The 26,539-nt window shown below is 44.1% G+C and overlaps 1 protein-coding gene across 1 annotated transcript in view; it reads left to right on the forward strand.

Annotated features, from left to right (window-relative positions):
• TNFRSF19 (TNF receptor superfamily member 19) overlaps positions 1-26,539 on the forward strand; it is an 86,897-nt gene that overhangs the window by 41,313 nt on the left and 19,045 nt on the right. Inside the window, exon 5 of the mRNA XM_068526590.1 lies at positions 2,467-2,552. Within this exon, the coding sequence (XP_068382691.1) occupies positions 2,467-2,552 (86 nt within the window). The remainder of the gene's footprint in view (positions 1-2,466; positions 2,553-26,539) is intronic.

The following is a 26,539-nucleotide window of genomic DNA, read 5'->3' on the forward strand; positions in this document are numbered from 1 at the left end:
GGGTAGGTTGCCTTTTCACTGTTTTCATTGTATCTTTTTTTTTTTTTAACCACCAAAGAAACTATTATTACTATAATTTAAAACTTTCTTTTTTTTTTTTTTGGTTGTGACATTTTTTTAACCACTTTGTTGAGGTATGATTGACAAAGCTGTACATATTTATTGTATACAACTCCTTGAGTTTGGGAATAAGTATACATTGATAGTATTCTTTGATGCACAAAAGTTTTAAGTTTAATATATTCCCCCTTGTCTATTTTTGCTTTTGTTGCCTATTTACTATATGCCTTCTGGTTGCCTTTTGATGTCATATCCGAGAAATCATTGCCAGAGTCCATGTCATGAAACTTCTCCTATATTTTCTTCTAGGAGTTTTGTAGTTTGGGGTCTTACGTTTAATTAATTTTGAATTAATTTTGGTATATGGTGAAAGATCAGGATCCAGCTTCATTCTTTTGCATGTGGATATCCAGTTTTCCCAGCACCTTTTGTTGAAGAGACTGTCCTATATCCATTAAGTGGTCTTGGCACCCTTGTCAAAAAGCATTTGACCATACGTGTGAGGGTTCATTTCTGGGCTCTCTATTCTGTTCCATTGGTCTGTATGTCTGCATTTATGCCAGTATTGATAATTGGAGTTCGTAATATGTTTTGATATCAGAAAGTGTGAATCCTCCAACTTTGTTCTTTAACTTTTACTTTATAAATTCCAAAATAAATATTTTTTATAAATTCTGGTGGAAAGTCACCATATTACAATCATTTAAACAGATTTTCACAGTCAAATGAAAATGGAAGGTTGAGCAACTGCTGGATATGTCTGGACATTTGGTCTAATTATCTAGTTTCAAATGCAAATTTTGCTTCAACCACAAATCATACAGATTTGCTACTACATTATCAATTCCACAAAATAATTGCATCTATCTGTCTTTATAAACTTGATCTGTAATTTATTCTCCATGTCACTATTTTTGTCATGAAAAAGTTGGAAGATATACATATATGTAAAATCACTTGAATCCCCACCATCTAGAAATAATCAGTTGTTAATATGTGGTATATAATATCCTTCCAAACTGTTTACAATGCAAATATATACACAAAAATTGTTCTTAGCTGCATTGGTAAATAAATGATCTGAAAGAATCTATACCAAAGCGTGTGTCTGTGCAAAATGGCATTATATTATTCACACTTCTTTCTTTTCCACTTAATGATAATTCATGAATTTAAAAAAATAGATACGTAGATCTGCATCATCATTTCTAAAGGTCCCTTTGTATTCCACAGCCTTGGGTCTACCATGGCTGGTCGTGTCTGCTTTGGGTATGGGACTGTGCCTCGTTGACTTTTTTTCTTTTATGAGCAATGCTGTGGTTACACTCTTTACATCCAGCTTCACCCACTTGATTATTTTTTGAAGATAAATTTCAAAAAATGAAATTACTGGGTAGAATGTAAACTATTCTATTGAGTTCTGATGGCCTACAGCTAATTGCCCTCCTAAGTGTCAATTTATGTGCCCACTGGCAATAAACACAAGTGCCTCTTTGCCTAGGCTCACGCCAACACTTTCCCAATTTTCTAAGTGAAAATGGTATATTTTCACTGCAATTTGCACTTACTTGTTAGTAATGAGGTTAAACATTTTACTGTTAATTTTTTAAATTTAATTGCATCATCTTTTTAGTTTTAATTATGAAGCTTTAAAATTATGAAATGTTCTTCTTTTGGGAATTAGTGTTTTTTGCCTGTTTTTCAGTTGCCTTGTTCACTTTCACCGTAATGATTTTTAAGTTTTATGTTATAGTCTTAAGTTATAGACAATACCATGACTAGAACTATTTTCCAATTTTCTTTTGCCCACTATGTTGATGATAACTTTGTTTTTGCTCTTCAGATGCCTCTAGTATTTGTGCATCTGTGTGTGTGTGTGTGTGTGTGTTTGTGTGCACGCACGTGTGTTCAAAGCTGTTAATCTCTTCCGTTCTGGCTCCTGGGTTTCTTGTCATGCCTAGAAAGATGCCCCCTTTTATCATGATTGTATCAGTATCTGCCTGCATTTTTCCAATACTTTTATGGTTTGCTTAGCATTTTTGGTCTCCGAATTTCAAAGGTTAAAAACTAGCACTTCACAAGGCATTTTGTCATTTAAATGACAATAGAAATGTCCAGATTTCATACGCCCTCACGGGCACCCCACCTCAGTGTACGAAAAGTGGGGCTGAGTAGAACCTACAAAGTTACGTTTAGTGAATTGTTATTTCTTAAGCGTTCACTGCATGCTCAGAGGCCTTTCTAAGGATGTGTCTGTCTGCTGCTATAGTTAAGCCTTTGAGAACCTTTTTTTAAACACTAGAACTGGTAATGGAGACTGCCAGTAATTTATCACCTAAGTCTGTTTGCTGCGGCTGTGAGCTTAGATGAAAATGCTAACAAGGATTATTTCCCTTTCTCTTCTAGATTTTACAGGAAGACCAAACTTGTTGGTTTTCAAGACATGGAGTGCGTGCCTTGCGGAGACCCCCCGCCCCCCTACGAGCCGCACTGTGAGTAACGCCACACAAAGAGCAGAGGGGCTGTGGGCCTTTTTAAAAACCTTTCTTCAGTGGGCAAGTGGAACAAAATCTCTCTCTACTGCGGGGCTTAGAGTGTGTGGCCTTTATCAGGCGTCCAGCAGGACAGAAAGCCCTTTTGTTGCGTGTCTCAGTCAGCAAACCGCATCCATTGATTGGACTCTCGGGTGAAGCACAGAGGCGTTGCTGCTGCCATGTTCCATTCAGACTCTTATCTTTCATGCTAGATCGTAACTCAGGCACCTCCGGTTAACTAGGGGGGTCCACATCCTACCGCGTCGTGTCTTTGTGCCGGGCGCTTCCTAGTCCCCAGACGCTGTCGTGGGGTGGCTTCCAGGCGGTTCTGGAGGCATCCCCCTCGGGGACTGGCAGTCACCTGCTGAATGAGTGCGCGTCCTAGTTCATTGCATTCCCTCCTTCACTTTTCTCGTTTAACAAATAAGTAAAAAGAGAAAACCCGTTACATGTTGGTAAAGAGAAAATGGTGCCTTTTCTTCTTTGTATTAACGTTAGTTGAACTTTTTGACCATATTTTTTCCTTAGATGAAAAAGGCGTTTGTTTCAGGTTATCAACCTGCATTGATTTTGAATAGGAAAGAGTGACTCCTCACTCTCCTTAATCCTAAATACAAATCTGGCCAATGAAAACCCACAGGTGAGGGGCCAGCAGAGAAGTCAGAGGGCGGGCGCCCCCCAACCCCCCGGCCCCCAGGTGTGCTCAGGGCAGGCTTGTCTCCGCTGGGCAGGGCCTTCCTGAGCTGTGGGAGCAGCGAGGTCCAGGAGGAAGGCTGGAGGAGGGCGCCATCCCTGCATGGGTTGCTCTTGACTTGCGGGGAGCATGAGTAACACAGATGTTTATTTAGGGATTAGTTTGATATAATTTTCCGTGCGTGGGATCTGACCTCTTGCTTCTTTTTGTGACAGAAGCCCCCTTTAGTCCATTGAAAGTCATTGCATTATTTGATAAGGTCACATGGTACTTTTGTTTCCAAGAATGTCATGGAATTTTGCAGTCCCTACTATTAGGTCCTTTACCAAAACGCATTACTTTCTACATTTGAAGTGATGGAAAGGCAAAGAACTTGACCCTTTCCAACTTTTATAGAAACGTACCTTGACCCCCATCTTTATAATAGGTAAACGTTCGCCAAATAATTCATTGCAATTAACAGATGCAGTATTGAATACCTGTTATGTATTGGTCACAATTTGTTTTACTTAATTTTCTCAATGTCTCATCATCAGCTCACACTTGTCATTGAGGACACTGGGTCCAGAGGGGTTAATAACTTTCCATTGTTGGCTGGTAACTGGCAGAGACAACATTCAATCCCAGGTCCAGCTCCAAATACTATGTTCTTCCCCCCCACGCCCTACTATCTCGCTAGAAAAACCCAGCTGTCCAGTCTTCCCTCTGTTGGCTGGTGTAATCCACTCCATGTTGACTTTTTCCTGTATTATTTGCTTTAAGGTTCGTCGTTTAACAAAAACTCTAAAAATCTAACATAGGGGAGATACTGAGAGGGTCTCTTTTTGCTACATAGCCCCTAAAAGGACACGTCCCCTTGCCAGTTAAAATGGGGCAGCAACCTAGCCTTGCCAGTGGCTCAGCTCAGCTATCATTTTGTCCAGAAGGCCAAGATTATGCCCTTCATGCTAAACTACCATAAAAAGATTTAGTGAAGAAATCAGTATTGCCCAATTTAGAGTTGGAAGGCCCTGGGGTTTTTTTTTCCCCTTAATTTATTGAGATTAAATTTAATGTAATCTAGTCATAAGTCTGAGGCACTGGAATTTTTTGCCTTCGGGGATCTGGCTAAGCTTGGACATCATAAATTAGCCTTCAACTGTAGATTTCACATTTAACCTTTAATGTGTTGTAAAGCCATAAGTTATAATTTGAAAAGAAAATTGGCTAGTTTAATTTATGTGTATAGATATGTTTCACCCTATATAAGACTTTTTAGAAAACAAAGAAATATATTTTTCAGAGTCAGAAATGCAGTACACACAGCTAATAGCTTTTTGAATTATGAAACAACTGTCTGGTGGTCTTTAGTGAGCCTTAATCCTTATCACTTGGAAGGAGAGTTTGCTGCCTTTGGCACAGTTCTTGGGAATAATTCCAGAATGCAGCTAATCTCTTCAAAAGAGATCTTGAGGTCTTTGGGGGACATTATGTAAGGCGCCTTATGTTTTCATTTCTTCTACTTCGGGCTTTTCCACTCATCCACGAAATACTGCTCCTTCAGTGACTTTCCCCGGAGGAGTTGCCTGTGTTATTTAGACTCTGAGCTCGAAGGTGGTGGCACTTCTCAAGCTACCTGGAGTGGTGGGGCTTGTTTCAGGGGTACACGTGGCAGTGGGAGGCTGGACTCCCCAGGCCCAGCGGCAGCCCTGGAGCCTGGGGGCTGTGGCCTCTGCAGCAGGACGCTCCCTGCAGCTACTTTTTCAGGCTCTGCTTCAGTCCCCCGTCCCCCCAACACTCTCAGCGGGCTGCTGGGGTGTGTACTTCCCTAGTCAGGCTCCTGAAGGAGAGAATCCGATCGGTGCAGGTAAACACCATCGTCCTGGGAGGTCCAGCCTTTCCCACTTACCTGCTGCACAAATACTTGGGTTCCTGCTGGGAGCGTGCACACCATGGTGCACACGTAGACCCAGTCCTTCCCTTCGTGGAGCTTACGGTGCAGGCGGCTAGCCGTCGAGTCACTCAGGCGCTGCACACCTGGACGCACCTGGCGACGGATCAGTCCCGCCTGGGAGGATCCGCGGCTTTAAGAAAAAGTGATGGGTGATGACTGGGGAGCCGAGGGGCGCTGCCCCGACAGACCGTGACTTTCCGGCTGTGATCTAAGGATCGGCCAGGGGAAGATGAGCCCGAGAAGGAGGAAGCTGGGGTAGGGGCAGGGGCGGGGCGGGTCAGCCGAGGCGGGAGGTGCCCTTGGACTTGGCCCCGGAGGTCTTCGGCGGCCATTTTAGGGAGTGATGGACACAGAAGCCAGACGACGGTGATGTAGGAGGCTGTGCAAGGAGAGGAGCGGAGCCGACGGGAGGCCACTCGGTCCAGAGCTCTGGCTTGAAGGTGACGCGCGGGAGGGCGCAGGCAGGGCCGGGGTTTTGTTTTCCATTGTTTGCAGGCAGGAGACACGTCTGCCTGTTTTTGCAGGTTGAGGGGAAGGTCCAGCTGAGAAAGGCTGACTGTTCTGTATGAGAGAACAAAAGAATGATGTCACGTGAGGCTTGTTGAAGGATCCAAAGAAGGGGTGGCCTCCGGTGGCGGCGAGGGCTCCGTGCTGTAACCAGGGCCGGGCGGGCAGGATGCCGGGCTCGTGCGCCCAGAGTCCGGCGAGGCGCTCTCGTTCTGGGCTGTGCGTGCGGCAAGCACGAGGTGCCCCTCTGCCGGCTGAGGCTGGACCGGCACAGGGGGCTGAGGGTCTCATCCCAGAGAGTGGACGGACTAGATTAGATGAAGAGGTGTGTTTCCCAGGAACACCAAGGGTCCGCAGGAGTTAGTGGTCATGGTGAGGCCTTGTTTGCATCTGCTGTGATACCCGTAGGGGCTTCTGCTGCCACAAGACATGCCTAAATTGTACCCCAAATGCGCAGTTATAGCAAGCAACAAAGAAGTCCTTAAAGAGGATGACTGTCTGTGTTAATAACACCAGAATAACTTTAAATGACTGTAAATACATTTTTTTATCTGATACCTGAAGCAAACCGAAGATTTGCTTCGTGAGATTACGAGAAAACTTAACAGAAAGCACAAGATTGAAGACTTCCCATATTTCCGTCAACTCTCCAAAGGGCCACCCGGGCCCATCCTTGTCTTGGCTGGTGTAACTGTGGCGGGTGACTGAACTCCCCGGTGCCTGGGTTTCATGTCTGTAAAATGGGGTGCCCCCCACTCCCCCCCCGCTAAGGCTGATGTGAGTAGGAGATGGTCGGTATCTGTGATCCTCTGTGTGCTGTCCGGGCGGGCAGGAGCTCCAAGCTCTCAGCTCCTTCCTTGCCCCTTCTCCCATGCAGTGCTTCCTGGGTGCCTAGGCCTCACCGCCTAGCATTTGGGAGGAGTTGCTGTCTGGAGAAAGGGCCGCGGGACTGGTGTTTAGCAGAGGCGGTGGTTCAAAGACCAGCAGTGAGTGTGGGAAGCCGCCCCACTCAACCGGACAGGGGGTAACAGGAGATGGAGGAGACGTTAGCCATTAGATAACAGATCTATTCTCTGCAGCTTAGATTTGTGATCAAGAATGTCTCAATAGGCGTTTCTCTCCCTGTAGGGCGTACCTGTATTCCTTGTAAACTGATTTCAAAAACTGGAAGGAGGGACTTCCCTGGTGGTCCAGTGGTAAAGAGTCCGCCTTACAATGCAGGGGACGCGGGTTCCATCCCTGGTCGGGGAACTAAGATCCCGCATGCCACGGGGCAGTTAAGCCCATGCAACACAACTAGAGAAGCCCGCGCGCTGCAACTAAGACCCGACGCAGCCAAAAATAAAAATAAATAAATAAAATAAATATGAAAAAAAAGACTAGAAGGAAATTTCTATCCCCCCGACTCTTTATATTGGCCCAGTCTTAAGGACTCCTTGGAACCTTGGCGTCTACCAGCAGCAGAGTGTAGGACACAGCCTGGGACCAGCAAGAAGTCTGGATTCACGTCCAGGCTCTGCCTGGACCAATGGCGTCACGTTGGGCAAGTCAGCTCACCACTTTGAACCTCCACTTACTCCTTGGAAAACGGGGCTAAGCATGCCATGTTGGCCGAGTTTAGATAGAACTGAATGGAATCGCATCCAGAAGCACGCCAGCCTTCTTCCCAATGGTGCCTGCACCTGCCCCGCATCCCTGCGGCCCCGCCCGCCCCAGGTGTACCCTTTGTGGGGTACGGAGCCTGGGAACTGCCCCACTCCAGGAGGGTCTCAGATGCAGCTGGCTTTGATGTTGCCTTGCTGGTCCTCCCCCTGCACTGGGGGCTGAGCAATGAAGGTTACCTAGAAAGGGGCTGCGGTGGACTTTTGCGTTTGTTTACTCGGATGGCCAGAATATCAGGCTGAAGAGTCCCTACTCCAGCTGGCTGCTTTCCTCTCTGTCCCGTTGCCCAAGGCCTCATGCCCGCTGCCCAGCCATGAGCTTTAAGCTCTCCTCCCCTCAAAGTAATGGTGGATGTGTGAACATCAATTAGTCTGCCTGTAGCATTAATTTGTGAGGATGTCTGGTTGACATCACTGTAGATGCAGATAAATAAATGGCAGCCTTTACGGTAGAAACCCCTGCTTCAGGCTTTGCCCCTCATCATAGCTTCACCTCCTGATAAGGTGCAGCTGCTTAGAGCATTAGGCGAAATAGAGAAAAACACCAGGAAATTTTAGAACTATGTCCTGCCCCGGGCCTGATAAGAAATGCAGATTTGGTGTGATTTCTTTTAGATGTGTTTACTTAATTTGGAACTGTAGTTGGAACAAATGGTTTTGAAAAAATTCAAAGCGGTTTTTATTTAAGGGTGTTTAACCTAGATGTTTGCTTTGTTCTTGGGGGCTCTGTAAAACGAGCCACGTGATTCCGAAGAGATAAGCGATCAGATAAATCGGCCGGTGGGGGAGAAGGAAAGTCAGGAGCTGTGCTAACCTGCAACTATTTAGGAATTTACATGACTTAATACTCTCAGAAAACCCGCAGGTCTCTGCACCAGTAAGTAATACATCACATTATGAAAGATTGATTGTTTTCCAAAGGAAACTCAAACTGTCTTCTAAATAATGAATAAAACTGATTTCAAAGTAAACTTTTAGAAGAATTATTTGCTCATTAAAGATAATTTTTAAAGTTTAGTAGAAAATAAGAAGGGGAGAACATTGTAAACAAAACATTTCCAGCATTAGCACATACAAAACAAAATACAGCCTTCTGATGGTTTTCTTTTCAGTATTTTTTCTATCTCTACTACTGATCTTTTTTAAAAATAGGTGTAATTATGCTGTACATACAATTTTGTATCCTTTTTCCACTTGAGATGTATATTTTTTTCACGTACTATTCTAAACCTTAATGATATTTTCGAGTGAGTACGGCGTGGGCTTTGGACCTCAGGTGGATTTCAGGGCTGTCTCTGCCACACGCATTGCTCTGTCCACGTGTGCGTGAGCCCTTCCACAGGTGGGCAGGTGGATGGTGCCCACAGGTGTTTGTGTGTCCAAAGGTACTGATATTTTTCTCTCTTGATCTGCAATGCTAAATTGTTTTGAAGTAAGGGTGCCTGGTAAACACCACTTTTAAAGAAAACCAATTTAAAAGGAAATAATGGGGAGTGTTCTGAAATTGATGCCAGTACGGGTTTTCCAGCTACTTGTGGTGAAATACAGGTGGCCTCAGCTGCTACCTATGTTTCAGCGAACCCCTGAGGTTCAGAAGCCAGTTCCTGCCGTCCTGCCAGCACCCAGGACTCTTCATACTACCAGGGACTAAAACACTCACTGAATCTGATCAGAGTGAGTGACATAGAATGAGATGCAGAGAGATGCATATAATCCAAAAGATTTATAGCAAATCCATTTGTTTTGGAAACACCATGTGATGTTATTGCATCTGTGTGTGTTTTCTGTTTCCGCAGCAGAGAGTTCTTCTCCTGGGCTTGCTAATACTTAGTGGCCTGACTTCCTGGAGTCCTTCCTGGATCCTCTGCAGGACAGGCCCACAAAGCCACCCTGTGCTAATTAAGGGTTCAGTGTACAGAGGACGCTCACGGAGTCTGTGGTCCTCAGGGCGCGACTCTAAGTGTCGGGCGGGGGGTCTGGTGCCCTGGGTGTGCTGGTGGAGCCCAGCTTCCAGACTGTTTCAGGAACAGATGGGGGCTCCTGGGCCTCCTAACCGGTGGAGAAGGGCAGCTTATTCAAGATTTGGGTCTTTCCTGTTAAGCAGAACAGGGCGGGGAGTAGAGGACAGTGAGATCAAAGGAAACAGCCTGGGCCTGTGGAAGTGCCGATTCCAGGGCCGCCTCCCCAGGCTTCTGAAGCAGGTGCCCCGTGCTGTTCACTCTTTATTCTTTGCTTTAGGGAACCATTCTCCTCTCTTCCATCCACTTTCCGTAGTTCTCTGCTTTTCCTCCCTTTCTTTTTCTCAGTATTATGTGATTCCCTTACTTTATTGACAAACCGTCTAAAACAGTGGTCACGGAAGGTTGCTTATGGGGGAACCAAAGAGACGGAAATCCACCAGGGCTCCCTGCAGGGTCCCGGCACGAATGTCCTGCCCCGAGGACACCTCGTGAGCCCCTGTGGGGTCCACCTAGGCTTTACTGTGGGTGATCTGTCGGCCCAGCCAGCCTGGCGGAGGGCAGGAAGCGGGGGAGCAGCTGAGACAGGCAGAGAGATGGACGCAGGGAGAAGCACAAGGGCAGCCTGTGCGTCCAGCGGGGAGGACGCAGGACCCCTCGGGGCAGCCACAGAGCGCCAAGCACGCCGTGACTTTGTGCCATTTAGTGTAGAGCAGAGGGACCAATTCCACCTCAACGACTGACCCCTGGGCTTTTCTAATGCCACTCACGGCAGGCATTGCAGTTTTCATTATTGCTCTGGACCCAGAAAGGGTGGGGGAGGGGAGACCCCATCACATTTGTTGACATCTTTTTCAGAAAACAGAAAACTGCTGTAATTTCTTTGAAATGATTTCCATTGCAAATGGTTAACCCATTTTTCAAGCAGATTTGCTTCTGGAGGTAAACAACTGTTTTCTAAACATAGATTGACAATTCGTTATAGCAAACTCTTCGTTTTCCAAGGAGCAGGACAGTTTTAACATCTTGGCCTCTTTAGAGAGAAAAAAGTGTGCGGTAAATGCAGCTGCTTTGAACGATTATTTAGCTGTTTTGGGTATTTATCTTTCCTTAGCCCTAGCTTCATTAAAGTTATAAAAATCAAAAAATTTTAAGAGAAAAAGGTTTCTCGTGCGCTCTATGTGCATTCTTTTCTCCCGATATAAAATTGCCAAATATTTGTAAGCCGTTCACTTGGTCCCGCGTAAGAAGAACAGGAAAGGGCAGTTTAGCCGCCTTCACTGGGTCCGTGGACCGTGTCCCTTGAGTCTGGAGATGCTCTGAGAGCTCTGGTCAGCTGGCTGCCGTCTGGGAGGTGGGAGAGTCCTGGTCTGGAGACGCTGAAGGCTTTGATCCCGCCCTTCGAGCGGGGCAGTTGATTATTACCCAATCGGCTATAAATCTAGCTTCTCGGCCTTATCTTCAGTCTCTTTCAGACATCTAAAGTCAATGAACTCGTTTAAATATTTGCTCACGAAGAAACAGGTTGTGGTTTGTTAAAGGCCATCCCTAAATTAAATGAATGTTAGGTTAAGTGCAGTTTATTTAAAAAACATAAAATCCAGCAGGCCTGTTTCATTAAGTTGTGGGCTTTTACAAAGGGTACAGTGATTTGTGTGTGTACCCATTAAACTCTTGAAATAAATAGGTGTGGAGAAAAGCCGTCTCACAGTTTATGTCGGACCCGTAGTGGAAACACTCAAGGTTGTAGCTTAGCGATGACTCCCTCTCTTAGAGCAGAGTATTTATTCTCAGGAGGTGGTGTGCCAGGGCTCCTGCTGCCTGGAAACCAGCGCTTGGTCCTTTTGGGGCCACATTCCAAGGGCGCCTGGAATACGTAGCTGCCCCCGTGGAGGGGGGTCTTTTTGTCTTTAAACGTGGATGAGCGCCCGGCCGCTTCCCACGCCAACTGCTTGACGAGGGATGTCATTGGAGGAACATTGCTTTGAGGAGGGAAAAGAGAAGCATCAGGAGAGTTTAAAATAGCAAGCAAGGGGGCTTCCCTGGTGGCGCAGTGGTTAAGAATCTGCCTGCCACTGCCGGGAACACGGGTTCGAGCCCCGGTCCGGGAAGATCCCACATGCCGCGGAGCAACGAAGCCGTGCGCCACAACTACTGAGCCTGCGCTCTAGAGCCCGCGAGCCTTAACTACTGAGCCCACGTGCCACAACTACTGAAGCCTGGGCGCCTAGAGCCCGTGCTCCACAATGAGAAGCCACCGCAATGGGAAGCCCGCGCACCACAGCAAAGAGTAGCCCCCGCTCGCCGCAACTAGAGAAAGCCCACGCGCAGCAACGAAGACCCAACGCAGCCAAACGTAAATAAATAAATTAATTAGTTAAAATCAATAAATAAAATAAAATAGCAAGCAGGGCTTGAGTTCCGGAGGGTACGACACTCCCTCCGTGTCCCGCAGCCTGCGCTGCCCACACGTAGCCAGGAGGTGGTCCCAGAGGAGAGAGGCAGGACTGCCACCCAAGTCGGGCCTAGCTCTCCAGGCCAGCTCGGAACGACCAGGGGCAAGAGTTTAATTTCAAACTTAAAGAAAAAACATCGAAACTATACTCGAAATGTAGTTGAGTCATCCTACTTGAAAAAGTAACGTAAAATAAGTCAAAGGGAAAATAAAAAGTTAAAAAAAATTTTTGTTTAATAACTCAAAGGGTGGAAAAGGTAGTAGAAAGTAAAAATTGGAAGCTTAAACTCAAATATCAAATAGGAATTTTTTAAAAAATCTCATTTTAGGTGTTTAAACAAGTATTTTAACTGCTTTGTTTATTATTTTGACCGTATCAGGAAATTAAGTGTTTGTGAGGGTTTTGTCTATATATTAATCATGTATCCATTTTCTTAAATATTCAGGACGCTTCTTTTCTTAATACTGTACAATTATAAGGAAAGGGAAGAAGTGCTTCTTTTGTCTTTAACTGTTCCAAAGTAATTTTTTAACTTTATTGAAATGTACTTGACATACAAGAAGAGGCATCCATTTTACGTGCACAGTTCAGTGGGTTTTGACAGATGTGCACAGCTGTGTCGTCATCTGCCCCAGGGAAGATGTAAAAGTCTTCCCAAAGGGGAGTCATCTCAAGCAGAGCCTGGAGTCACCTCAGAGGGGTTCTCTTTATCGTACTTACCATTGTCTTGAAGACAGGGTTTAGACATCTTTTTGTTCTCTTGCATTTTAAAAAAATGTATGTATGCATATATTACTGTTTTCTGTCCACATTTCCTTTTCTACGTGGAGACCAAAGGGTTATGGTGTGAAATGTCGAATCTTGTGTTTAAATGATTTTCTGAAAAATCTTCAGTATCAAACTTAAAAAGTGCACTGAAAATCAGTCATCCCTGGAAAGCTTTCCAGTGGTCATAAGAGACACGCTTTTCTTTAAAATGAGGAAAATTACTTTTTCAAATTTTTGGTGTTAGGCTGCTTAGCTCAGGAAGTCTCCCAGGGAGTCCTTTTTGGGGGCTTAATGCTAGTCTGGAAAGCAGAGGGCATAAAGACAGCTCTCTGATGTGATAACTGTCGACCAGTCTGTCCTCTTGTTCACGGACGAATGTACTGGATCCTACTCTGGGCACTGACGTGGCACCAGGGACCCTGCAGTGAAAAACACAGACTAAATTCCCAGTGCTCAAGGAGTCGACGCCCTAATACTCTGGGGGAGAGGGGTATTATGTAAGATAAGGTGGTCAGAAGAAGGCCTGTCCCAGGGTCCCTGATGCAGGGAGGAGGGCAGAGCGTGGGCAGAGGCGGGAGCCCAGCCAGTGGGTGCAGGGCCTTGGGAAACCGTGCAGACCAAGGAGGACCCTGCCCTCTGAGGGGGAATGTTAACTACAGGAGTGACAGGATCTGACTTCACATTTCACAGAGATCCTTCTGTGCTGCTGAGGATGGACTTCAGGAGAGCAAGGGAAGAAGCAGGGGACCAGTTCAGTGCAGCGGTTTTAGCTGATTCGATAAAAGGATGCACTTAGAAGAACGGGCTTTCCACCCGTTTCTCAAGCGTTAATTTTTTTTTTTGGCTGCATATATTAATAATGTAATAATATTTATTATATTTTATCTGCTCTGTGATGTCAAAGAAAATTACAGAAGAATAGCGTTCAGTTGATTTTTTTCTAAACTTGGGCAAAACACAAATTTTGAAGAGGTCAACTTACGATTTTATATCACATCGTAAGATTTTACTGCATGATAAATGTTTTCTATTATTTTAGGCCCCGGGGACACAAGAAGGATCTAAAAAATAAGATCCTGGAAGTTTCTCTCTTACTTCTAGTGCTGATTAGCACTGAAAGGACACTCACATAACTACCTCATTTGATCATCCCAAGACTAATGCCAACCAATATCTACTTGATGTTTTTGTGGATTAGCTCATTTAATCTTCATTATGAAGAGGCTTGCTTTTGAGTCCTGGTCCTAACAGCTAACTTTCAGATGAGTTATTTAACTTGTCTGTGTCCCAGTTTTTTCATGTACCAAAGGAAGATTCTTATAGGTTTAAAAGAGGAAATAAAAACCCCCTCAATTGAAGTCCTGAATCTGCTTCACATTCCAAACCTCAAGACATATGTGCTCTTTCCAACCTAACCCAGACTTGGGTTCTTTACCATAAGGTCTGTCAACTGTCAGGTTATAAATTAATTAAGAGCAGGGTCAATTCTGCTGTAACAGAGACAGCAAGAAACACAGTCCAAATCCAGATTTTCTCTTCAGTCTAGACCCAGCCATGTGAAACTGGGCAGAGACATACACACGTTTTTTTTTCTTAGTTGAAAGTTAATGGGTGGAAATAATTGAGTTTCATCATTTTAGAATAATTTCACAGAAGATTACTTCTTTCAGGGACTTCCCTGGTGGCGCAGTGGTTGAGAATCCGCCTGCCAATGCAGGGGGCACGGGTTCGAGCCCTGGTCCGGGGAGATCCCACATGCCACGGAGGAACTAAGCCCGCGCGCCACAACTACTGAGCCTGCGCTCTAGAGCCCGCGAGCCACAACTACTGAAGCCCGCGTGCCTAGAGCCCGTGCTCCACAACAAGAGAAGCCACCACAATGAGAAGCCCGCACACCATAAGGAAGAGCAGCCCCCGTTTGCCGCAACTAGAGAAACCCTGCGTGCAGCAACGAAGACCCGATGCAGCCAAAAACAAAAAATTACTTCTTTCAATACTGCAGTGAGGTAGATAAGAATTATCCACTTTACTAATAACAGGGAAGCTGAGAAGTTCAGGAGGCAGAGTCCTTAGGTGAAAGCATGCTGAGCTGGACACTGCCTTCCCCGAGGATGTGGTCAAACGAACAAGGTCGTGCTTTCATGGGAACACGGAGTCCAGGGCCCCCAGTGGAGCCTGGCACTCAAGGGGTTAAGCAGAGTCCTGTGCAGGAACCAGGAGGGCAGGGGCCCAAGTTTCATGTCTTTGTTCCAATTCCCAGATGGCAACCCGGTCTGTTAGTCGCAGTTGAAGCAAAACTATTTTTGAGCCTGTGTATCCTACAGCACAGATGGTTGAGGCCATAATAATGTGTTTCTTTTATGGTGTCTTTTCTGTTTCTTGGTGTAGAAGTTTAAAAGCTTCATTGTTTCATCAGTCAAATAAACACAGCAAGACCTTATGGGACTGTGGGATAATAAAAGGAAGAAAAACATCCTTGAAAGCAGGAAAAAAATCTTTTTCTTTATTCTGTTTACGGAGAAATGCTATAGACAATCTGCGGCCATTGTGTGGCTTATAATTTTTTCAGTGTTAAATATGGTATTTATCATAATTACAGTACCGAACAGTTATAATCTGCCCAGTGCCAAAGACAAGTCTAAAGTACCGAGCTCTCTCTGGGCGTCACAGACTTTCTGCGAACAGCACCGGGCGGTGAAAGTCGCTGGCCAATTGCGCGGCTGAACTGCGGGCAGTGGTGGCCTGGGGTTCACATCCCAGTCTCACCGGCCACTCTGCTGTGACAGTTGCCTTGTCTGTCCTTCCCTTCTTTTCCCCACAAAGATATGCATGATAACATGTGGCACAGCTCTGGCGGCGGACCGGTCTCTAAGCCAAGTGATCTGGAAGCAAGATTACGAAGAACAGAAACCAGGGGACTTCCCTGGTGGCACAGTGGTTAAGAATCCGCCTGCCAATGCAGGGGACGCGGGTTCGAGCCCTGGTCCGGGAAGATCCCACACGCTGTGGAGCAACTAAGCCTGGGCGGCACAACTAGAGAGAAGCCCACAAGCCGCAACAAAGAGCCCTCATGCTGCAACTAAGACCCAACGCAGCCATAAATAAATAGATAGATAGATAGATAAATAAGCTGCTTGTTTCAGCTTCAAAAAAAAAAAAAGAAGAAGAGCAGAAACCAAGTTCAGTTAAATAATTGACCAAGTCTCAGCTACTGGGACCTTCAGCCTCGTGGCAACAGATCCCTAGCCAGGATGTTACTCCTCCCGGGGATGCTTCTGCATGTTGGGTTGGACTTCAGGATCCCCTCCGACCGCCAGCCTTTCAGGTCACTCCCCACCCCCCAGGCCTCCGGGGTTGTCTTTCTACCTTTTGGGAGCCTGAACCCCTCATCCTAACCCCACCCCAGCCCCTCTCTTAACACCCCTCCCGACCCCTTTGCCTGTCCGACCTCTTACGACACTTGTTCCAGGCCTATCACTGGGCTGCTGAGTGCCCTTGAATCCTGTTTTCCTTTGGTTTTTTTGTTGCGTTTCTGATGGCACATCCAAGGACACGCACATCTTGAGGAGTAGAAAACTGTTTATCTTGTCCATCTATAATTTTCTTTTGTCCTGCTGAGAAGAAATACAGCTGTTCACTTCAATGCCTTGCTTTTTTTTTAAATTTTTAAAAAAATTTATTTGTTTTATTTATTTATTTTTGGCTGCATTGGATCTTCGTTGCGGTGCGCGGGCTTCTCATTGCGGTGGCTTCTCTTGTTGCAGAGCATGGGCTGTAGGCACAGGCTCAGTAGTTGTGGCTCACGGGCTCTAGAGCACAGGGCTCAGTAGTTGCGGCTCACGGGCTCTAGAACACAGGCTCAGCAGTTGTGGCACATGGGCTTAGTTGCTCCGCGGCATGTGGGATCTTCCTGGACCAGGGCTCGAACCCGTGTCCCCTGCACTGGCAGACGGATTCTTAACCACTGCGCCACCAGGGAAGTCCTCAATGCCTTATAAATGTAGTTAATTTTCATTTTCTGGATAGAAACATTGACCTTTGGTACTAATAAATAAGATCCAAAGCCAAATTTAAAGAAATGAAAAAAGGGAAACCTTTACCACTCCCTGTTGGTAACAGTCGATCAGCAGTGACGGGTCAGCTTCAGTGACCAGCGCTCTTGGGGAACAACAGGCCTGGAGAGGATGAGGCTCACTTCCCAGCTGCTTCTCACGCCTCCCGCCAGGGCCACGCCGGGGCCAGTGCATCCGCCCCTGGGTGGGCTGTCCTCCCCTGGCCCCTCGGCACTCCCGGCCGGTGTTGGTGGAAGCTGGCGGCTCAGAGTGCAGACCAGCCACTGCTGGCAGATTCGGGCAGCAGGGCAGGGTCTGCAGGGCGCAGAGGAGATGGTGGGTGAGAACCAGGTGGAGGCTGGTGGGAGGGAGAAGAGGACAGAGACCCAGGTATTTGGAAAGACAATTTTCAAAGCAGTACATACCCTGCTGGATGAGAAAGGACATCCTTAAATCATTATTCTTCTGGCCATTGAAAGACAAAGTACTCATTATTGTAGTCAGAGTGAGTGATGATACCGTGGCTTTTCAGCTTAGAACAAAACAGAGCCCTGCTGGCAGGATACAGTGCTTGGCCTTCAGGGGTTAAGGGCTGTCAGCTCACTCTGTGTCTCAGAGGGCATTTGCACCGGTGAACACGCGGCTGGTGATGGGTGGAGCAGCGGAGACGCTCTGGGTGGTGCCGTCTCTCAGGAAGAAGGCGCTGGGCTCCCCGAGACTCCGTTCAGACGTGCTGTGGGAGCGCGTTTACGTAGTCGGTGAGGTTCGCCGTGGAAAATACGGCCTCAGTTGGACAGGGAGCCAAGCCCACGTCTACACACACCAAGCGGAGACTTGGTGATTTCCGCCCGATTTTTAAAAATCATTTTTTGTAACCACGCAGGTTAGTAATTGAAGTCAGAAGATGTAGTTGGGTAGCTGTGTTGGTGAGAATCTGAACCCACCACATTCCTCCTTCAATTCACACCATCAGCTTATTGCAGATACATGCATCACCGACTTCCTGACCCTAAGGTGTCCCCAGGTGGGAGCAAGAGTGACTCTCAGGTAAAAGGTCACAGGTAAAGTCAAGGAGAGACAAGAGGGTGAAACATCCCCGACGTTGGGTAGAATTTCCCGTCGGTCAGCATGTCTTTTTGGTCGTGACGCTGTGCTGGCCAGGTGGTGGTCCAGGCTCCTTCCTTGTCACTGTCTCCCCTTTACCCCTCTTCCTCTCAGATAAGAGGGTCTCTCTTCCCACGTTGGCACTCCACCACGTTGCAGATGCTCACCGAGCATCACATCCACCCTCAGGAAAGAATTAAGCCAAATTCCCTTGTCCACAAAGACAGTTATCTCACATCCACGGAACGGGCCTTTTTTTCTGCTGTAATTTCACAGTGAGGCCAGACCATCTAAATATTGGCAATAGAACCAGGGAAATACATACATGACAAAATACAGATTTCAGACAGTCATTTGTATTAATCCCTCTTCCTTCAATGCCCCTTTTGTTTGCATTGAATTTAAATACGTGTCATTGTTTATGCTTAAAGTCTGTTTCTGTTTATCTGTCAATATGTCGGTAATAAGTCCAAACTGTGGTCTTAGTGCTCAAGGAGCTAGAATAGAAAAAAGCACATTGTTTTAGTTTATTCTCTCCAAATCCTGTACCAACAGTGCTTAATACAAGGCTTTGGGAGAGGCTTGGAGATCTTGGACAAACATTATACTCAGTTGGGACTCTCACCTTGTGTCTCATCCACACAGAATGCTCCGCCAGTGTATTTAAGAAGCAGTGAGGGCAGGTCCTATAGCTTGTGTGCCACACCCCTCTAGAGAGGGACCAGAGGGTTGCTTCAGAGTCTTGGCAGGTGTACCCCTGCTCTGTATTCTCTGAGCTATCTCTGTGCCTAACCATTAATATTTTCCTAAAGTTTTTTTTCCTAAAGACTTTTCTTAGTAATAGCTTTACCGTTTCATTCACAGTATTCCACGAGGTTGAGTTATTTTGCTCGTGGTCGCTTATTCTTATATAACATTGCTTCTGTTACCACTGGGAGATCATATGGTGGGACCCTTTGAGATACTTAGATAAAAGTAGTGGTAGCTGTGTCTTTTGTAAGAAATGCGTCTAAACTTCTGGGGAGAGTCATGTTGGTTTGTCTTCACTGTGAATTTTCCTTCTGAATTTTCCTGCCGTCTAGGGCCATGTAACAAGGACCCAGGCTGTCCCATCAGTGTATTCAGCGGCCTGCCCACTACGTTGGTGGTTCAATTGGTCTAAAAGACACTCCAGATTCTGACATAATAACAGTTAGAATATAATATCTGGTTCCGAATAATAACAGGAGGAAGCATGGCTAACACAGAAAGTTCTCTGTGGGAGGTACCATGCTAACCCTCTGTGTGCGTCACGTCGTTCAGGTCTCACAAAAATCCTACGAGGTAGATACTGTTATTTCCCGATTTCACCGATAAGGAAAGTGGGGTTGTCATTTGCTGGTGGTAACACAGCTAGTAAATCGGAGAGCCAGCTCTTAACCAAGAGTATGCGCAGCCATATATACAATGGAATAGTTCTCAGCCATAAAAAGAAATCAAATTGAGTTATTTGCAGTGAGGTGGATGGACCTAGAGACTGTCGTACAGAGTGAAGTAAGCCAGAAAGAGAAAAACAAATATCGTATGCTAACACATATATGTGGAATCTAAAAAAAAAAATGGTTCTGAAGAACCTAGGGGCAGGACAGGAATAAAGATGCAGACGTAGAAAATGGACTTGAGGACATGGGGAGGGGGAAGGGTAAGCTGTGACAAAGTGAGAGAGTGGCATGGACATATATACACTACCAAATGTAAAATAGATAGCTAGTGGGAAGCAGCCGCATAGCACAGGGAGATCAGCTCGGTGCTTTGTGTCCACCTAGAGGGGTGGGATAGGGAGGGTGGGAGGGAGACGCAAGAGGGAGGGGATATGGGGATATATGTATACGTATAGCTGATTCACTTTGTTATCAAGCAGAAACTAACACACCATTGTAAAGCATTATACTCCAATAGAGATGTTAAAAAAAAAAAAAAAAAGAGTATGTGCAGCATTTTACAGTAAGTGTTAAAGCCAGGAAAAGAGAGAAGGAAAAAAGGATACAGGCCCGCAGATGTCCGTGTACCACACTTGGACCAGTGGAGGGAAGCTTCTGTCCAATCCTTTTTAAAAGTTGAGCTCTGGACCTTCAGCAGCAAAGTGAATTCATGAACCAGCAGTGCTTCTGGTTCGAGCAGCGTCCACCTACACGGCAGCTCCGGGAGAAAGAGCTGTGTGTTTGCTATTTTAATTCTCACTCAGTAGAATCAGGTTCACATGAACACAACTTGCGTGAGCTCCACTTATGTGAGCTGATGGCCAGTAGAATCCGCTAGTTGTTTGTTATTATGTGTATTAACTTACCTGGATGGTCGCTACTACTATTTTCTGCTTCGACGTCAGCAGGCCTAATTACACGCAGTTGCTCTACATAATCAAAATCCTGATACTGCATTCTTATCTTTAACCCTTTGATTGGTAGTAGTGTTCTGTCAGCTCCAAACCATTAACAATCAGTTACCTCATTTCTCCACTGACTTTAGTTAAGATTTTCTACAAGGGACGACTCTATAGCACAGGGAACTTACCCAATATTCTGTGATAACCTATATGAGAAAAGAATCTAAAAACGAATGAATATATGTATATGTATAACTGAATCACTTTGCTGTATACCTGAAACTAACACAACATTGTAAATCAACAATGCTCCATTAAAATTAAAATATTTTAAAAAGTAAGAACAAAAAAAAAAAAAAAAAAGGATTTTCTAAGAGCAGAGATAAAGTTGCAGATAAGAACTGATAGGCCTGTTATTTAAAGAAGTTTCTTTGAATAACACACCTCTTCTTTTAATCACACACCTCTTCTAGGGTAAGAAATTCAGAAAAATGTTTTGATGAAAACTTTCCAGAATACAAAAAGGAGCTTTGATTCATATCACTAGTGTTTTCACTGCAAGATTTGGACTTTCCTTCTTTAATTCAAAAGATAATAATGGAATAATTGGAACCATTTTGGAATATTGACTATAATCATATCTTTTTAAATGTCTTGTAATAGAGAGTAATGTTTATTAATAATCTAAAGGAAAGACTCTATATATAAAGATTATGAGAATAGACATAAATGCGAAGGACACTTCTAAATGCTTTAAATTTAAGAATGCATAGAATTATATCCACCACCCTCCCCCTCCCTCCAGTTTCCAGAAGGACACTTCACATTTTCTTCATAGTTTCCTCCCAACAAACATGGTAACAAGCTGAGAATAGCAATAAAGCAGCGATGGGCAGGCAGCCCAGAGGGGAACAGAAATTGATCACGGCAGAATGGCAGATGGAGAGAGGGCTCAAAGGTCCTCCATGGGGGTCTCAGGGTCTCCTGCTCTCAGGAACCTGGGGAGCCGCCATCCCATAATCCCACAATCAGGGCGCCCATCCGTGCCATCACAGGGTACCCTGGGTTTCTTTGGTTCTGTAGCCTTTCAGCTTTTACATTTCACTTTATTTATCCTCAGCGGTTAGCCCAACGTGGCCAAGTGGGAAATAAAGATACAAAAGTTTACTTCTCAGAGGTGGGTTCTGCTTATGATAAAACCATATTTGTGAATCATCTGTATTAGTAATAGAAGAAAGCAAGCTTGAGGCCACCTTGGGGTTCTGCCTTGATTCACTTGCATTTAAATCATGAAAGGACTCGTAATTAGGGCAGTGCCTGCAAGGGAACTTAAAAGAAGGAAACGAGCTCAGAAGTTCTGTATTTATAAACAAATGTTAAAACGTTGCTCAACAAAGGAAAAATGCTTGCCTAGCTGCACTGTTTTTGATGTGCTCTCAGTTCAAAAAGGAAAATCAATAAAAACATTTTAGGGCACTAACTTGGGAACTCAGCACTCAGAGCATGTTTGAAAACTGGTGTGACACGGTGAACTTTTGGTTTCACTTGCACACAACTGACTGCCCCAAATACAGATGTTAGAAGATGGTCTGGCCAATGTTTACTAGGCTCAGATTCTGGTAAACAGAAATGACAAGTTGAATGATTTGGGTGAAGCTTCGAAAGTAAGGTCAGAATGATTCCTTTTAAAAAAAGATGCAAATCCTAGTATAATCCTTCTGTCATTCCTTTGAAAAATGATACTTTCTTAATGTAAATAATCTTGCTTAATGAGTAATGAAATCTCGCTTGAGTTGTGATTACTGTTCGTTATAAACTCCCACTGAGCTTCGCTCCTCTTATTTTACTTTGTGATACCATATTTTGAAATCACATTTTAGTTTCATTTTAATTCAGAGATTCATTCAACAATAAATTTGTAGGCAGCTGCAATGGGCAAGGTCAGTAATTTTTTTAAAATATGATAGTTCTATTTGTAATTTTTTAGGAACCTGCATGTTGTTTTCCATAGTGTCTGCACCAATTTACATTCCCACAAACAGTGCAAGAGGGTCCCCTTTTCTCCACATTCTCACCAACACTTGTTATTTCTTGTCTTTTTGATGATAGCCATTCTGACAGGTGGGAAGTGATATCTCACTGTGGTTTTGGTTTGCATTTCCCTGCTGATTAGTGATGTTGAGCATTTCATGTGTCTGTTGGCCATCTGTTGCCTTCTTTGGAAAAATGCCTGTTCAGGTCCTCTGCCCATTTTTTAATCAGGTTGTTTGGGTTTTTTTGATATTCAGTTGTATGAGTCCTTTATATATGTTGGATATTAACCCCTTATCAGTCATATCATTTGCAAATATCTTCTCCCATTCAGTAGGTTGGGTTTTTTTGTTTCGTTGATGGTTTCCTTTGATGTGCAAAAGCTTTTCAGTATGATTAGGTTCCAATTGTTTCATTTTGCTTTTGTTTCCCTTGTCAGAGGAGACAGATCTCAAAAACTATTGCTAAGACCAGTGTCAAAGAGAGTACTGCTTGTATTTTCTTCCAGGAGTTTTATGGTCTTTTCATTTAGGTCTTTAATCCATTTTGAGTTTATTTTTGTATACAGTGTGAGAAAATGTTCTAATTTCATTCTTTTGCATGTGGTTTTCCAAGCACCACTTATTGGAGAGACTGTCTTTCTCCACTGTATATTCTTGCCTCCTTTGTTGTAGATTAATTGACCATAGGTGCATGGGGTTATCTCTGGGCTGTGCTGTTCCACTGATCCATGTACCTGTTTTTGTGCCAATACCATACTGTTTTGATGACTGTAGCTTTTGTAGTGTAGTCTGGAGTCAGGGGGCTAAAAATCACAAATCTGTTTTAAGTTTCCTCTGGAATTGTTGAAATTTGCTTTCTGTAACCAGTCCCCCAAATAAATCCTGATGTTGCTTAGTTATTTAAGAATTGGAAGAATTCATCCCATTAACCTTTGTTTACCACTTCTTTCTTGAAATGAATTCTTTTTCAGGCTTGTTTTCTTCTTATCTCAGAGACTAGCTCCTCCTCTTCTATCAGATTTCCTAATTTCACAGTGTACCTGAGTTCTGTCCTAGGTCCTCTTCTTTATCTACACTACACGTGTAGGTGATTTTACAGTCCTCTGGCTTTGGACATTATCTGTACACTCAAGAGTTTCAAATCTGTGTCTCCAATTACAATCTCTTTTATGCTTTGTTGGGATATCCAGCTGCCAACTCAGCAGCTCCGGGTAGACAGGTAACAGGTATCTGAAACTTCACATTTCCAAAACAGAATTCCCTTCCTTCCCGACCCCCACCAAATGCAGTGTCCTTCAAGCTGCTGCCATCCCGATTAGTAAATGGCACCATAGTTTTTCTGGGTTCACTCCAAAACCTCATATCATTGTTGGTTCCATCTTTCCTTGCACATGACTCACAACTAGTACATCCAGTTGCTCTTACAACAAATATTGCTCAAACGTAACCAGTTGGCAACATCTCCGTGGTTACAGTCTTAACGCAAGCCATCATCATCATCATCTAGACCACTGCACACCCCCTCACCTGATGTCTTTCTCTCTTCACCTCAGCAGACAGCAGGTGGTTATCTTTCTAAAGTGTGAGAGCGTGTCACCCTCCACGTTTAAAACCCTCCAATCCCTTCCCATTATTATTATTATTTTATTATGCTATGCTTTGGTATTTAAGGAACCAAATACCAAATCCAAGGTCATGAAGATTTTACCCTATGTTTTATTCTAAGAATTTTATAGCTTTAGTTCTTAAACTTAGATCTTTGATCCATTTTTTGAGTTAATTTTTTTAATATGGTATGAGATAGTATCCAGCTTCATTCTTTTGCACGTGGATATCCAGTTTTCCCAGCACCATTTGTTGAAGAGCAGGGTCTTGGCACCCTTGTTAAAAATCAGTCGACCATACATGTGTGAGTTAGAGTTAGGATTAGGTCAGTGCAACCTCTTTGGAATCAGTTTAGTCAAATGAATCTGGTGCTCTTGTGTACCAGGAATAGGTGAGAAGTACATGAGCAAAATTTACTCATTATGCTTGTATTTGGGGTAGATTCCAAACCATCATTGCCCTGGCACATAAATCATCAAATGCAATGTCAAATCCAAAGCCTCAGAGGAAAGAGTTCAGTCCCCAAGAGAGCAGTGAGAGCTTAACAGTGTAAAACTTTGTCCAGAGTGTATCAGCATTAAATTAGCACTGCTGAAACAGTACGTTGAAGATTTGCAGTAACACCTGGAAGTTCCTTCCAATGTGCATATAAGTAGAATCCTGGAAGCTTTTTATATTACTTGTCTTATGGCCTTACAGATTTAATGAACCAAATGAAAAACTGAATCTCTGTTCCACATCCCTCCCTTTATCTCTAGGTAAGACAGAATCTATTCTTATTTCAAGGTAGAGTTCTAAGTGTCCATATTTCTTAAGCCACATTTAAAGGAATCATATCTTAAGTAATTTTAAATGTTGTCTGTCTTCATCTTGTACATAAAACTCCAGCAAATTTAATATTGGCATTCATCATGCTCTTCAAAGCAATCAAATTTGGGATCCTCAACATTTCCGTGTCCATAAAATAAGGCGTGGAACTAGCAGATTCGATGAAGACCTGCTTCATCCTTGGCCATACTGGACGTCTGGGTGCCATTTGGGTTGGGTTTAGAAGATGGGGGAGTGGAGCTGTTTCCAGGCCTGAGTCTCTTAACAGCAGAGATAGGGAAGGGAGGAGGAGATCCCCAAGAGACCGGCTGTTGACTGCAGAGCACTGCCACTTGCCTCGTGGTGGCACTCGCTGGATTTGGGGCAGCTGTGGTGTTCTGAGAGGAGGACCTGAAAGTCTTACAAGAGTTGTTGGATTTGAACAAATCTGCTTGGATCGGAGCAGCCCAGTCTGAGCCTGCCCACCACCGCTTTGCCCACATCTGCTCTGTGGGCACACGGCATGTCTCGCTGGGTGCTGGGTGTACGGAGAACCACCGGCTCGGGGCAGGCGCAGGCAAGGACTCTTGCTGATATATTGAGTGTTTTTATCGTGAAAGGGTTAGGGTTTTGTCAAGTACTTTTTTAGCATAAATGAGATGATCGTGTGTTTTTTTTCCCCTTTCATTTTTTTACTGTGTGTTACGTTGATTGATTTTTTTATGATTAATCATCATTGCCTTCATGGGATAGATCCCACTTGGTCATGGTGTATAATCCTTTAATATGCACTGACTTTGATTTGCTACTATTTTTGTTGAGGGTTTTTCATCTATATTTGTAAGGGATCTTGATCTGTAGTTTTCTTTCCTTATAGTGCCTTTATCTGGCTTTGGTATCAGGGTAATGTTGGCCTCATAGAATGAGTTAGGAACTCTTCTTTCCTCTTCATTTTTTGGAAGAGTTTGAGAAGGAATGGTGTTGATTTTTCTTTAGATATTTGGTAGAATTCACCAGTGAAGGCATCTGGTTCTAGGCTTTTCTTTGTCAGGAGGTTTTTGATTACTGATTCCATCTCTTTGTTATGGTCTATTTTGATTTTCTGTCTCTTCTGTGTCAGTTTTGTTGGCTTGTGTATTTCTAAGAATTTTTCTGTTTTACCTAGTTTATCCAATTTGTTGGTGTATTGTTGTTCATAATGTTCTCTTATAACCCTTTTTATTTCTGTAAAGTCCATAGCAATGTCTGCTCTTTCATTTCTGATTTTAGTTATTTGAGTCTTCTCCCTCTTTTCCTGTCAATCTAAGTTTCATCAATTTTGCTGATCTTTTCAAAGAACTAACTTTTGGTTTTATTGCTTCTATTGTTTTTCTCTATTTATTTGTCTCTGCTCTGATCTTTATTACTTCATTCCATCTGCTAGCTTTTGGTTTAGTTTGCTCTTATTTTTCTGATGTCACCAAGTTAAACATTAGGTTATTGATTTTAGATCTTTTTAAATGTAGACATTTGCTGCTATAAATTTCCCTCTAAGCACTGCTTTTGCTGTATCCCATAAGTTTTGATACGTTGTTTTTTATTCTCATTCCTCTCAAAGTATTTTCTAATTTCCTTTGTGATTTCTTCTTTAACCCATTGGTTATTTAAGAGTATATTATTTAATTTCTGCATATTTGTGAACTTCCCGGTTTTCCTTGCGTTATTGATTTCTAGTTTAATTCCATTGTTGTTGGAAAAGTTACTTTGTATGATCTTAGTCTTTTTAAAGCTATTGAGACATGTTTTGTGACCTAACATGTGGTATAGCCTGAAGAATATTCCACATGTACTTGAGAAGAATATATGTTCTGCGATTGTTGAGTACTTCCTATTATTCTTAGAATAGAATTCAAGCTCCTCAATACGGTTTACAAATCCCTACATGCAGTGATCCTGACCAGTTCTCTGGCTCTGTCTCCTTCCACTCTTCTCTTGGTTTGCCCAGGAATTGTTTTTATTTCCTGAC

This window comes from Eschrichtius robustus, chromosome 18, assembly GCF_028021215.1.
Source record: "Eschrichtius robustus isolate mEscRob2 chromosome 18, mEscRob2.pri, whole genome shotgun sequence".
Lineage (NCBI taxonomy): Eukaryota > Metazoa > Chordata > Mammalia > Artiodactyla > Eschrichtiidae > Eschrichtius > Eschrichtius robustus.